The sequence below is a fragment of the Oncorhynchus mykiss genome, chromosome 1 (genome assembly GCF_057628025.1).
Source record: "Oncorhynchus mykiss isolate SJ-2025 chromosome 1, ASM5762802v1, whole genome shotgun sequence".
Taxonomy (NCBI): Eukaryota; Metazoa; Chordata; class Actinopteri; order Salmoniformes; family Salmonidae; genus Oncorhynchus; species Oncorhynchus mykiss.
The window spans coordinates 10,526,359-10,541,703 of NC_143022.1; the positions used below are offsets into that span (position 1 = coordinate 10,526,359).

Here is a 15,345-nt window from a genome sequence, read left to right on the forward strand (position 1 = left end):
CCAGCTTGGGCAGCACTGCTACACTGCTTTTTTGGGCTAAAGGTGTTTGTGACACGTGCATGTGTTCCAATGATGTCATAATTGTCTGTAGGTTCTATGTTGCCTATCAACTTGGCTGTCCTTCAGAAAGTAGATAATACTTGTGTTTTCAAACAATTAATAAAAATACTAGCAACAAAACAAACTAAATAGATTTAATCCATTAATATGATATTGCCAGATGGAATAAAATAACAAGGTAGGCCTAAACTGTAATAAGATATATCTTATAGACTGCTTCAGTGCATTTGGAAAGTATTCAGACCCCTTGACTTTTTACACATTTCATTTTTTACATTACAGCCTTATTCTAAAATGGATTACATACAACATTTTCCTCATCAATCTACACACAATATCCCATAATGACAAAGCAAAAACAGTTTAGACATTTTTGCAATTTAAAACCGAAAAAAACAGAAATGCCTTATTTACATAAGTATTCAAACCCTTTGCTATGAGACTCGAAATTGAGCTCCGGTGCATCCTGTTTCCCTTGATCATCCTTGAGGTATTTCTACAACATGATTGGAGTCCACCTGTGGTAAATTCAATTGATTGGACATGATTTGGAAAGGCACATACCTAAGGTCCCACAGTTGACAGTGCAAAAATCTATTTTAATTCCAGGTTATAAGGCAACAAAATAGGGAAAATGCCAAGGGGGGTGAATACTTTTGCAAGCCACTGTAAATGGTTCAGTTCACATAAACAGTCATTATTTTCAGTTTGAGAGATCATCCCGGGCTTTAACCCGTCTGCTGTAGCTGAGATGTCCCTGGAGGACATAGAACAACAAGACTATGATGTTTCTGACACTGAGACAGTCAGGTAAAGCCACTTACACTCAGTCCAGTTAGATATTCGTGTGGAGATTAAGAGAGAGAGACTAATAAGAAAGAACTTGTTATGGGGCAGGTCAGGCGTCATTCATGGAGTCATTTGTAGGGTCAAGTCCCCAGCCGATCTATTTGAACCGCTCATTATTTGTGGCCATGTATTAACTACTAAGTGAGTCTATGACATGAAAACAGTGGTTAGATTCTGCCATTGGGACTGCTCTGATAATGTTTCCATTCTCTCCTGCTTATGACCATAGAGCCTTGTCCCAGTCTCTAGACCTGCCTGTCTGTGTGGTGGATGACCACCTGACCTCTGAAGCTGTCAATGAGATGGTAAGTTGACCTTGTCATTTCATATTACAACATTAATCCAATAAAATGTTATAGTGATGCTATCATTGGCAATGTTGACATACCACAACCATCTCTGTTGTGTTGCAGTTGTTTAATTGGCCCAACGTTGCCAATGCTCCTCCACTCTTTAATAGTTAATAATTATTTCAGTATGATATTTGTTGTTTATTAAGTTTGATTATTTGCAAGATAATTACATTTCTACCAGGAGCAGAGCAATTGTACCAGGAGCAGAGCAACCTCAGTGATGGAAACCACAGAAGAGGGAAAGCTCAACAATGTGGAACATCTGACACTTATGGACTTCCTTCAAAACCTAACTGAGAAGTATGTTCTGTTTTCTTTGGTACTATCACACCTTCAAGGAAATAGGATCAAATTAGAAACTGATCAATCGGAAAAAAAATGTCATTGCTAGAAAAGTTGTCACATTGCAATTTTGCCAAAACAACTGACACAAAGCAAGTATAACTTCACGATCAGGCAAATAATTAAATAAAAACAATTCTGCCACGCATCCTGATATGACAACATTTATAACAATATTGTTTTCAGGCAATGGAGGGGGATTCGTGAGGGCATGTTTGACCCGGTAAGATCATGTTACTGACAATTTAATCAGATTACCATGAAAACTCTGCCTAATGTTTAACCTTGTTCATAAGCTTTTGAAAGACGCACTATGCAACATTTTAAAACACTTCTTCTGTTTCTGGAATACAGCTGACAAAACAACAGCTTGCCGGCTTGTGTCTGAGGATTGTCCAGTTTTTATCGGACAAGCTGATGCAGATCATCATCCCAGGTCTTTACGAACTACTGGGCATCCAAGATGCTGCCTCCTCTCCATTGTCACAGAGATCTCTCACAGCGTCACTCACCAGTCTGTTAGACGATAAGACTAACACCAAGTCCCGCGTGAGATTTACTGAGGCTGGTGTACCTAAGAGGCCAGGCAGTCGAAAGTCTTACAATAGCTTTCGCATCCCGACTCCCTACCCTTCCTCCAACTGTATGGAGCAGGAAGAGGAAGAAGAGCAGGAATCACATCTTAAGTTCAAGGAGATTTACCTGACTAAGGGCAGTCTGGGCAGTGGAAGCTACCTGCCTAAGGGGGCCATGAGGTATGTTCTTAAAGGGAAATTTAACAACTTCATATTCATCTCCAGCATCACCATATGTGAAAATTACACATTTCCATGCTTTGTAGTAAAAAAAATATAGAGGGACGTAACTGTTTCCAATAGTGCTGAGAAATTAGTGCTTTTTGAGGTTTGTTTGGTTTCCATTCAAATATTTAAAAATAATCACGGTTTTGGATTTCAATACTTTTTTTAGACAGTGAATGCACTATGGATTATGTGTGTTGAATGCTGTAACAACAGATGCTACTGAGCCAGATGTCTATGTGTCAGGGGAGAAGCTCCAGGTGGTATCTGATTTTAAGTACCTTGGCATCATACTTGATTCCAACCTCTCTTTTAAAAAGCATGTAAAAAAGGTAATTCAAATAACCAAATTCAACCTAGCTAATTTTCGATTTATACGAAATTGTTTGACTACAGAGGTAGCAAAACTGTACTTCAAATCTATGATACTCCCCCACTTAACATACTGCTTGACTAGTTGGGCCCAAGCTTGCTGTACAACATTAAAACCTATTCAGTCTGTCTACAAACAGGCTCTCAAAGTGCTTGATAGGAAGCCCAATAGCCATCATCATTGTCACATCCTTAGAAAGCATGAGCTCTTGAGTTGGGAAAATCTTATGCAATACACCGACGCATGTCTTGTATTCAAGATCCTTAATGGCCTGGCTCCCCCTCCACTCAATATTTTTGTTAAACAGAAAACCCAGACATATGGCAGCAGATCCACAAGGTCTGCCATGAGAGGTGACTGTATAGTTCCCCTAAGGAAAAGCACCTTTAGTAAATCTGCATTCTCTGTGAGAGCTTCCCATGTCTTGAATACACTGCCATCAGACACACATAACTGCACCACATATCACACTTTCACAAAATGCTTGAAGACATGGCTAAAGGTCAATCAGATTTGTGAACATGGTCCCTAGCTGTGTGTTGCCGCTTTCCATGTTGTCTGTTGTCTGTAGCTTGTGAGGTGTGGAAACTTTGTTGCTTTTATGAATTTTGTCTTGACGCTTTTTGTTCTATGTTGCTCTGTCTGTATGCTACGTCTTGCTTGTCCTATGTTGCTCTGTCTGTATGCTACGTCTTGCTTGTCCTATGTTGCTCTGTCTGTATGCTACGTCTTGCTTGTCCTATGTTGCTCTGTCTGTATGCTACGTCTTGCTTGTCCTATGTTGCTCTGTCTGTATGCTACGTCTTGCTTGTCCTATGTTGCTCTGTCTGTATGCTACGTCTTGCTTGTCCTATGTTGCTCTGTCTGTATGCTACGTCTTGCTTGTCCTATGTTGCTATGTCTGTATGCTACGTCTTGCTTGTCCTATGTTGCTCTGTCTGTATGCTACGTCTTGCTTGTCCTATGTTGCTCTGTCTGTATGCTACGTCTTGCTTGTCCTATGTTGCTCTGTCTGTATGCTACGTCTTGCTTGTCCTATGTTGCTATGTCTGTATGCTACGTCTTGCTTGTCCTATGTTGCTCTGTCTGTATGCTACGTCTTGCTTGTCCTATGTTGCTATGTCTGTATGCTACGTCTTGCTTGTCCTATGTTGCTCTGTCTGTATGCTACGTCTTGCTTGTCCTATGTTGCTCTGTCTGTATGCTACGTCTTGCTTGTCCTATGTTGCTATGTCTTGCTTGTTCTATGCTGCTATTGTCTATATTGTAATTGTTTTTAATAACCTGCCCAGGGACTGCGGTTGAAAATTAGCCGGCTGGCTAAAACCGGCACTTTTACTGAAACGTTGATTAATGTGCACTGTCCCTGTAAAAATAAAAAATAAATAAATAAAATAAACTCAAACACATAATAAAACAATGAATAAAAGTCCCATGATGGTAGTGACTGTCCATTACTGTTTATGACTTATCAACCATCATTTACTTTCTCATATAAAATATTTATTTGATGACTTTATTATTTCATTCCAAGTCATCAACTCATCTCTATAGAGCTGCTGCTTATCCTGTCTGACAAAATCACTATTTTAGTAGTTCTTCTAAGTAAATAAGACCTACTTTTATGACCGCTGAACACCAACTGTCAATCACTTAGATCATGTATTTCCAGGTAGAGAATCCTCGCAACGCAACTGCTTTTTATCTCTCTCATGCATTCTCTCGTCTCTCCGTCTCAGTCAATGAGGTTTCCGTATCTGCTCCACACAGAGTGGACAAGCAAGTGGGCGTGCAATGGATTGTGGGAATTAATTGCCATATTTTCTGTGCTAAACTATGTAGAATATTGGCCTGTTGGAAACTACAACTCCCTACTACATTGCATAGTTCGTGCTTGATCTGATTTATCTCTACAGAAACTGAGCATCGAGCTCACAGAAGAAGAAAAAAATTAACTATATGGAATTCAAATAATTGAGCCGACGTCGGTCAATTAGTTGTTTAAAAACCGAAAAATAACAAAAATGTTGATTAAATGCTCAGCTCTAGATTCTAATGACATCATCAGTGTGCATCGTGTGATTTTAACCAATTATGAGTAGGCATTTCCTACTAATTGGTTGATGATGTCATAGAAAACACTTATCTTCCTCTTTCTTTTTTACTACAAAACATAGAAATGCCTGTTTTTCACATATGCTGATGTTGGGGTGGTGCTGGAGATGATGAATATGAAGTTGAAACATTTAGAAATTTCCCTTTAACATTTCTTCAAACTGCCTTGTATTTATGATTGTCCTTGAAGTTATTAGAAGTTACAGTATTTGAAGTTTATAGCAATTTGGATTTTTGTAGAGGATAGATATTGCCAGGATAGATGGATATCTACAGGCCAGTTTCAATACAAATGACTTATACAAAATACATTTTATTGGGCTTTAGAAATTAAGCAGTTAGGCTGACATCACACTAAGGTTTTTTCTCAGAGAAACAGCAGCGTTTTCCTCATTGTTTTCAATGGTGCAGATGTATTTGACACACTGAATGTGCATCACAGCCTTACATATTATTTGTTTGACTTTGATGATTTCTGCGTTTTTTTCCCCAAGGACTCTAACCTCTCTGTCTGATGTGCAGAAGAAAACAACCAACTCTGAGACGCTACAAGTCCTCTTGGGTGTCTCAGAGGACACCCTTGTCACCTGTGTGCAGGACAGCCTGCAAGGTTCTCTCTCCAAACTTGCATGCATGTCCAATTCTCCATCTGGAAGTGCAGGCTCTATGATGCTAACCCCTGCTGTAATGGCAGAGTTGGCTAAAGATGTCAAGTCGGCCTTATCAGTGGTCGTTAAGAGTGCCTCCGCAAGTCACACCTCTCTAGTGACACCGGTAAGGGGAGACTCACAGACCAAGGTGACTGAGAGCATGGTGAGAGAGCTGGCTGTTAAACTTGAAAAAGTTGACCAAGAGAGCAAGAGTCTAACAGGGCAAGTCATGACCACCATCTCTGACACAATGGTGGCTTTTGTTGACGAGAACGAACAGAATTTGCTGGAAGATCTGAAGGACAAGATCACGTTTTTGGCATCGCATGTTGGCTTTATTGAGGATCTTGATGCCCTGATAAGGAAATACGAGAGCAGCTACAATATTAGTGAATCTGGTTCCTCCTGCACGCTCACATCTAAGAGCATCCAAAAACTCTCTAGCCGGGAGTTTCAAACATCAGCAATACAAGCAGTGAGTGGAGTTCTTGACAAAAAAGTCAGTAGTTTGAGCTTTCCTAGTTCAGTCATTCAGTCTGAGTTAACAGGTGCTGTATCAGGTCAAACATTGTCTGGCATTGTAAAGACAGAGTCAATTCACCCAGTGGGCTCAGCAGCGTCAGTAGTTGTTAAGACTTTCGTGTCAGATATGAAGTCCTTGGCTGAATCTGAAGAGAGTCCCCAACAGAAGAGTGCCTGGTCTGCTGCTGTTCACATTTACCACAGCATCCAAAACAACTTGAAAGATTATTTCAGCAAGCTTCAGCGATGTGCCTTAAAGAGCATTGTCACATCTGATGACAACATCACAAATGCTGAGTTTAAGGAGACAGTTCCACTTCCTTGCTTAAACATGAAATATAGGCCCAGTAAGAGTGAGCCTCAGTTGCCAGAGTCCACTGGTGAAGTTACTTTACAAAGAGGCCTAAGTGAGAGCTCAAAACTTCTTTGGGCAAAAACTGAGTCAGAAGAAAGCATGCTCCTTCTGACAACTTGCACCCAAGAAGTCATCTCAGAGCTTCTGGTCTTGTACAACACTGAGATGTCAAAGGAGGACGCCCTGTACACTGTTGGAGAAAAAGGATCAGGCTTCTCTATTGAGAGAGAGAAATTTGTAGAGGGTGTTCTGGCTCAGCTTGGGGATATTGCCCATTCCAGGGCCTCATCACCAATAGTATGTGAGTTCCCCTGTCAAATTGAGGACAGCAGAAGTAAGGCCACAGCTTCTTTGACCAGTCTGTTAGATTGTATTAGAAAACTCTCAAGTGAGGAATTTAAGAGAAATGCCACTCAAGCAGTGAGTGAGTTCCTAGTTAAAAAGTCCACCAGTAGCTTAACTAGTGCACAGCCTGCTTATTCTGTAGCATCCAGGTCTTGTTCCATTCAAAACCAGTACACATGGTCAAAGGATATTTGTGCGGATTCTGCTGCCTTTGGCATCATTGAAACATTTGTGGAAGACCTGCAGAGCTTGGCGCAACCTGCAGAAGTAGAGGAGAGAGAACCTGACCTCCAGGAAAATGCACAAAAGCTACAGAGCAGGATCTGGTCTGCTACCACTAGTTTATATAACAATATTCAGAAGACATTAAAGGACTTCATCATTCATCAGCGGAGGTCAGACATGCTGAGCAGAACGTCTAGTCATATACCCACAGAGGACTCTGGACATCTTGGGACTAAGGAGCACATTTGTTTGGCAAGCCAGGACTTGAGGCAAGCTAGTAAGAGTGTGCCTCACTTGCACAGTTTGAACCTTGAAGTGGCTCTACACAGGGGTGTCAGCGAGAGTTCAAAACTTCTCTGGACTGAAACAGACGAGGCTCTACTGACCAATAGTACCAAAGAGGTCATTTCAACAATCTTGACCTCATGCGAGGATCAGGCATCAAATGCACCTTGCTTCTCCACAGTAGGAAAGAAAATATCTGATATGTCCCTTGAGGTCAACATGTTGGTAGGTGGTGTTCTGTCTCAGCTGAAGGACATCTCCTTGTCAAGGTCCCCAACACCATGTGAAGACATGTTTGAACGTCTCCAAGGTTCTCCTGAGCGAACCTCTCCAGTAAGTCTAGATTGCAGCACGGCTGCCTCCAAAGGCATTGCATCTTCCCACAGTCTTTCTACAAAGAGCCTCCAAAAACTCTCTAGTCATGAGTTCCAAACTAAAGCTGAGAAAGGAGTGAGTGAGGTCCTCTCTAGATCATTTAACATTGTGGAGGAAGGTACAACAGATAAGTACCTCCAGTCTGTATCTACATCCACCACATCTACTGATATTATACAAACCATGGTGAAAGACCAGCAGGAGCTCACCCAGACCACCCAATCATCTGACATGGTATCTGGAACCTCCCTGCTCACCACTGGACAGGTTTCTGAGAAAAGGATCTGGTCTGTTGCTCGTAACATCTACTACAGTCTGCAAAGTAAGATTACGGAGTTTCTCAGAAAAGATCTTCAAAGATCAGACACAACACTTGGTTCAATCCAAATCTTTACATATCAAAGCAGTCCTGCTTCACAAAGAGCAAGTCTCGGCCATCTTGAGGTCAACCAGAGCAGTGTTACACCTGGTGGAAACGATGCCTGTGTGGACATTCCGCACAAATTACTACCTAAAACCACTAAGCTCTCAGGATCCATGCTGGAGGATATTGACACGATCCGTTGTAGGAGTGCTGACAGCCAAAATACAAGAAATACCTCTTCTTCACGCTCCTCCATCTCTCTAACACCTACTTCAAAATTAAGGCAGTCGAAATGGCACTTTGCTTTACCCGGGACTCCCATCCCCACTGAGTTTCCTGCTCAGATTGACTTTCCCATTGTTAGAAACACAATCATTGAGGACTTCTTTCACACAGAGGACTTACTTCCTGTAACCTTTGTGGACAAAGTCAGGCAAGCTGCTGGGGTGGTAGTGGACATTATGGTGGAAAGTGTTGAGAACACACAGGAAAATGGACAGGGTGCTTCTCATCTTGACGACCTCCGATCTGCTGTTAGGAAATTGAGAAAAATAATTTCCACTTGGACCATCCACATTTTCAGCCATGAATTGGTGGATAAAGTGATAGCCATTCAGGACAGCCACAGCACTCCACAGGTCTTAACATTGGAAGCAGCCAAAAGTGCTTCAGACTCCATTCTTTCAAGGCTGAAATGGGGAAAGGAACAATGTGCCATATCCAAGGAGCTCTCCTCTCAGCTTCTCCAGATATTTGCTGAAGAGACAGTGAAGTGCTTCCTGAGACAGTGGTCAGATGAGTATGAAAACATAAACTTTGATGTTTCAGTCCAGAACGATCCAAAGACTTCTACTTGCATGGTCATTCTTCAAATGATCACCAAAGCCACTGCTAAATGTTATTTTGAGTCCGCTACCAGCGTGGCCACCAGTGACATTGTAGAAGGCGTGTTTGATTTGGAAAGGGATACCATCAGCAGTACTGGAGAGCAGGTCAATACAAAGGTATAGTACACTTTCATGAATAACACTGCTGTTGACCTTTTATATGATTCTTTGTGTCATGGCATTGCACTGGTTCTTTGCAGTTGATATGCTGTACTTTAAGATATCGAAAACATTTCAGTTTGTTTTAATGTGCCTTTTCCCACCAACCAGGGTTCCAAGAATGTTAGTAAGAACCTCTGTCCTCAAGAGTCTCTGGAGTACCAGCCTCAGAACATTTCCCCTACTGTGTACTTTACAGGTAAGCCCTGCTGCTGTTTAGGCTGCTGCTCAGTCAAGACTGAGACATTATCCCTTTACCATTCCACTAATTCATTTGGAAAGACATTGTACTCCTCTGAGTTGTTACCTATGACATACTGTACTGTGGGCTGGGTGGTAGCCTAGTGGGTTAAGAGGTTGGGCCAGTAACCAATAGGTTGCTGGTTCAGAATCCCTGAGTTCACGAGGCAAAATCTGTCAATGTGCTCTTGAGCAAGGCACTTCATCCTAATTGCTCCTTGTAAGTCTCTCTGGATAAGAGTGTCTGATAAATGAGTAAAAATGTAAATTGATGGCATGCTGGATGGTCTTTCGTTGCAGAGACGATGACAATATCTCATGGCTCCTTTTCTCCAGAGGGAATTTATGATATCGCATCGTCCTTCCCACTTGAAGAGAAGAGTCGCAAACCCTCCCTTTTCACCAGATTGTCTAGATCCATCACGAAAGGCTTTCTCAGCACATTCAAATCTTCAAGGAAAACCAAATTATTTAAATAAATTCCTCATTATAACAACGAGAGCATTCATTTGTTCAGATGAGAATCTAATCGTATTGGTCACATACGCCGAAAACAACTGTGAGATGCTTTATTACGAGCCCATTCCCAACAATGCAGAGTTAAAAAGTAAGAAAATATTTTCTAAATAGTAACACAATAACAATAACAAGGCTATATACAAGGAGTACCAGTACCGAGTCAATGTGCATGGGTGCGAGGTAGTTGAGGTAATACAGTATGTACAGTGCCTTGCGAAAGTATTCGGCCCCCTTGAACTTTGCGACCTTTTGCCACATTTCAGGCTTCAAACATAAAGATATAAAACTGTATTTTTTTGTGGTGAATCAACAACAAGTGGGACACAATCATGAAGTGGAACGACATTTATTGGATATTTCTAACTTTTTTAACAAATCAAAGACTGAAAAATTGGGCTTGCAAAATTATTCAGCCCCTTTAATTTCAGTGCAGCGAACTCTCTCCAGAAATTCAGTGAGGATCTCTGAATGATCCAATGTTGACCTAAATGACTAATGATGATAAATACAATCCACTTGTGTGTAATCAAGTCTCCGTATAAATGCACCTGCACTGTGATAGTCTCAGAGGTCCGTTAAAAGCGCAGAGAGCATCATGAAGAACAAGGAACACACCAGGCAGGTCCGAGATACTGTTGTGAAGAAGTTTAAAGCCGGATTTGGATACAAAAAGATTTCCCAAGCTTTAAACATCCCAAGGAGCACTGTGCAAGCGATAATATTGAAATAGAAGGAGTATCAGACCACTGCAAATCTACCAAGACCTGGCCGTCCCTCTAAACTTTCAGCTCATACAAGGAGAAGACTGATCAGAGATGCAGCCAAGAGGCCCATGATCACTCTGGATGAACTGCAGAGATCTACAGCTGAGGTGGGAGACTCTGTCCATAGGACAACAATCAGTCGCATATTGCACAAATCTGGCCTTTATGGAAGAGTGGCAAGAAGAAAGCCATTTCTTAAAGATATCCATAAAAAGTGTTGGTTAAAGTTTGCCACAAGCCACCTGGGAGACACCAAACATGTGGAAGAAGGTGCTCTGGTCAGATGAAACCAAAATTGAACTTTTTGGCAACAATGCAAAACGTTATGTTTGGCGTAAAAGCAACACAGCTGAACACACCATCCCCACTATCAAACATGGTGGTGGCAGCATCATGGTTTGGGCCTGCTTTTCTTCAGCAGGGACAGGGAAGATGGTTAAAATTGATGGGAAGATGGATGGAGCCAAATACAGGACCATTCTGGAAGAAAACCTGACAGAGTCTGCAAAAGACCTGAGACTGGGACGGGGATTTGTCTTCCAACAAGACAATGATCCAAAACATAAAGCAAAATCTACAATGGAATGGTTCAAAAATAAACATATCCAGGTGTTAGAATGGCCAAGTCAAAGTCCAGACCTGAATCCAATCGAGAATCTGTGGAAAGAACTGAAAAATGCTGTTCACAAATGCTCTCCATCCAACCTCACTGAGCTCGAGCTGTTTTGCAAGGAGGAATGGGAAAACATTTCAGTCTCTCGATGTGCAAAACTGATAGAGACATACCCCAAGCGACTTACAGCTGTAATCGCAGCAAAAGGTGGCGCTACAAAGTATTAACTTAAGGAGGCTGAATAATTTTGCACGCCCAATTTTTCAGTTTTTGATTTGTTAAAAAAGTTTGAAATATCCAATAAATGTCGTTCCACTTAATGATTGTGTCCCACTTGTTGTTGATTCTTCACAAAAAAATACAGTTTTATATCTTAATGTTTGAAGCCTGAAATGTGGCAAAAGGTCGCAAAGTTCAAGGGGGCCGAATACTTTCGCAAGGCACTGTACATGTAGGTAAGGGTAAAAGTGACTAGTCAATCAGGATAGATAATAAACACAGTAGCAGCAGCTAGTGTGAAAGTCGGTCAGTGAATGTGTGGGTAGAGTGTAGTGAATGTGCATCGAGCCAATTCAAGAGAGTCAGTGGAAAACAATTAGAAAAATACATCAATAACTAAGGGGGTCAATGCAAATAGTGCAGGTGGCCATTTAATTAACGTTCAGCAGTCTGATGACTTGGGGGTAGAAGCTGTTCAGCAGTCTAATGACTTGGGGGTAGAAGCTGTTCAGCAGTCTAATGACTTGGAGGTAGAAGCTGTTCAGCAGTCTAATGGCTTGGGGGTAGAAGCTGTTCAGCAGTCTAATGACTTGGGGGTAGAAGCTGTTCAGCAGTCTAATGACTTGGGGGTAGAAGCTGTTCAGCAGTCTGATGACTTGGGGGTAGAAGCTGTTCAGCAGTCTAATGACTTGGGGGTGGAAGCTGTTCAGCAGTCTAATGACTTGGGGGTAGAAGCTGTTCAGCAGTCTAATGACTTGGGGGTAGAAGCTGTTCAGCAGTCTAATGACTTGGGGGTAGAAGCTGTTCAGCAGTCTAATGGCTTGGGGGTAGAAGCTGTTCAGCAGTCTAATGACTTGGGGGTAGAAGCTGTTCAGCAGTCTAATGACTTGGGGGTAGAAGCTGTTCAGCAGTCTGATGACTTGGGGGTAGAAGCTGTTCAGCAGTCTAATGACTTGGGGGTGGAAGCTGTTCAGCAGTCTAATGACTTGGGGGTAGAAGCTGTTCAGCAGTCTAATGACTTGGGGGTAGAAGCTGTTCAGCAGTCTAATGACTTGGGGGTAGAAGCTGTTCAGCAGTCTAATGACTTGGGGGTAGAAGCTGTTCAGCAGTCTTATGGCTTTGGGGTAGAAGCTGTTCAGCAGTCTAATGGCTTGGGGGTAGAAGCTGTTCAGCAGTCTGGTGGCTTGGGGGTAGAAACTGTTCAGCAGTCTAATGGCTTGGGGGTAGAACCTGTTCAGCAGTCTGGTGGCTTGGGGGTAGAAGCTGTTCAGCAGTCTAATGGCTTTGGGATAGAAGCTGTTCAGCAGTCTGATGGCTTGAGGGTAGAAGCTGTTCTTCAGTCTAATGACTTGGAGGTAGAAGCTGTTCAGCAGTCTGACTTGGGGGTAGAAGCTGTTCAGCAGTCTAATGGCTTTGGGGTAGAAGCTGTTCAGCAGTCTAATGACTTGGGGGTAGAAGCTGTTCAGCAGTCTAATGACTTGGAGGTAGAAGCTGTTCAGCAGTCTAATGACTTGGGGGTAGAAGCTGTTCAGCAGTCTAATGGCTTGGGGGTAGAAGCTGTTCAGCAGTCTAATGGCTTTGGGGTAGAAGCTGTTAAGCAGTCTAATGACTTGGGGGGTAGAAGCTGTTCAGCAGTCTAATGACTTGGGGGTAGAAGCTGTTCAGCAGTCTAATGACTTGGAGGTAGAAGCTGTTCAGCAGTCTAATGACTTGGAGGTAGAAGCTGTTCAGCAGTCTAATGACTTGGGGGTAGAAGCTGTTAAGGAGCCTTTTGTCCCAGAATTGGTGCTCTCGTATCGCTTGCCGTGTGGTAGCAGAGTAAACAGTCTATGACTTGGGTGGTTGGAGCCTTTTGCCAATCATTTACATATCACTTACTTTATTTTTATTTGATTTGATGTCATATTGTAAACGTATGTATCTGTTTTGCTGAAAATATGATTTTGAAAACAATGAATGTCTACAAGTGCTTCATAAAACAGTTATATTTATTTTTGTATTTTCAAAAGACAGCAAATAGCCAATCAAGTATCAACATAAGTGAAATGAAAGACAGATTTAATTTTCAGTGAATAATTGTCTTGTCCAGTGAGCAACTCAATGACATCGATTCAATGACATCATTAGATCACCTCCAAGAAGCATCTTCAACGTTCACCTGACAACCCATTGGATAAGACACATACACTAACCAAGTGTTTCTTACCTGTCAACAAGGTTGAGATCAGAAGCTTCTTCAATACCCCAGAAATGGAAAGGCTTTGAGACAAAGACAATCAACTGTCCAGATAATGCACATACACTAACCCGGACGTTCTACTTGCCCCACTGAGTTACAGCAAAGTTATCATTTATGCATGGGTCCACGATCCACTCATAGCTCTCACAGCTATCTGACAGTTCTCAGAATACTAAGGAAGAAGTGTGTGATATTGGATTTGGTATCCTTCCCACTCCCAAGTGATTGGGAGTCCCATAGGGTGCCGCATAATTGGCCCAGCGTCGTCCGGGTTTGGCCATCATTGTAAATAAGAATTTGTTCTTAACTGACTTGTCTAGTGAAATAAAGGTTAAATAAAAAATAAACTATTTAAGCTGTCTGCTATGTTGCTGTGTAAATCCACACACTGCAGGGGAATGATGACACATGCTGTGCTAACACATCGTCACAGTAGTTGTCAGTTTTGTAACGTAAATAAAGAGTTTGTCAAATACTCTATGTGAAATACAGTATGTATTATTTTCCCATAATGCCATTATTTCATGTCTTGTGGTATTTTTAGCATTTTTTCCCCCCTTATGTATCAGGTGTATTATTTTGACACTGCACAGACTCATTTAAATGAGCAATAATGATCCACATCTTAATAAAAGAGTTTTAAGGCAGCAGTGTTCATACTGTATTTTACATTGATTTCAACCACTATAGGTCTTCATCAGCAAGTGAGGATTTCTATGGATAAAAACTAGTGTTAAGTGTGGGGGGGGGGGCTCAATTAGACCCATGTCAAACACTTACAATCACGTACAGTACAACCACATTCAGTACAATCACATAGTCACATTCAGTACAACCACATAGTCACATACAGCACAACCACAGTCACATTCAGTCAACTGAATGATTCTAGAATAATAATAATTCCATTCACATTTGGCTACTACAAATAGCCAGTGAAATATGATACGTTTTTTGTTACTTGAGAGGAATGACTGAGAATCCACTGCCTGCCGTTGTAAACTTTCTGCACACAAATCAAACACAGTACTGACTATATCTATAAGCCTCATCCAAAGGAACGAAATTCTAAGTCGTCCGCATTGTTTCAGGCATCATCCGTTCCAAAGTCTCATCTTGTTCACTGTAAAAAATAAAAATAAAAACTCAAATAAGAGTTCCTTTTTGGACAATTCCAAGTTGTCCCTCCTTGTTTCAGTATGTTTAATCTGCCTAATGACCAGGATCCTGGTGTCTACCCAATGTGCTGAGCACTCCTCCTGGACAGAGTCCGCGCTACATTCAGCTGCTGCAACCATGGTCTCTGTGTGAAGGCACTGTTAGAGAGTCAATCAACCAGAACAAGGTTAGGAGACCAAATCTGTGTCCTAGCATTGTGAAATACTGTATATGTAATGGCCTCAATACATTAATGAAGCGCCCTTACATCCTATCCTCTCCCCATACTGAAACGACTTGTTAGGGTGAACCAATAAGACTGACACTATATACCTTCTAAGCATGATAGTTGGCTCATGATTTGTTTCAGGACTTGTTAGGGTAAACCTATAACAGCTTCTAACCCAAAGTCATAAGACTGCTGAACAATTAATCAAATGGCCACCGGACAAGTTCAAATGTTTTATTATTTGTTACTTTAGTTTATTGGGTAAATATTCTCTTAACTCTTCTTGAACTGCACTGTTTGTTAAG

At 41.6% G+C, this 15,345-nt stretch overlaps 1 protein-coding gene across 1 annotated transcript; it reads left to right on the plus strand.

The window, feature by feature from the left end:
- Window positions 1-1,449: 1,449 nt before the first annotated feature.
- LOC149985386 (uncharacterized) lies at window positions 1,450-9,778 on the plus strand. The gene is made up of 6 exons (XM_090182801.1): window positions 1,450-1,562; window positions 1,791-1,827; window positions 1,959-2,359; window positions 5,387-9,017; window positions 9,171-9,258; window positions 9,600-9,778. The coding sequence occupies exons 1-6, from the start codon at window positions 1,483-1,485 to the stop codon at window positions 9,776-9,778; spliced, it is 4,416 nt and encodes a 1,471-aa protein (XP_090038927.1). The 5' UTR covers window positions 1,450-1,482.
- Window positions 9,779-15,345: the final 5,567 nt, after the last annotated feature.

Bases quoted from the DNA above. Each gene is read 5' to 3' on its own strand.
- LOC149985386 (XM_090182801.1), top strand. From the start codon at position 1,483: ATGGAAACCACAGAAGAGGGAAAGCTCAACAATGTGGAACATCTGACA. The intron at 1,828-1,958 runs GTAAGATCATGT...TCTGGAATACAG, and splicing joins GTGAGGGCATGTTTGACCCG to CTGACAAAACAACAGCTTGC. The intron at 2,360-5,386 runs GTATGTTCTTAA...TTTTTCCCCAAG, and splicing joins CTGCCTAAGGGGGCCATGAG to GACTCTAACCTCTCTGTCTG.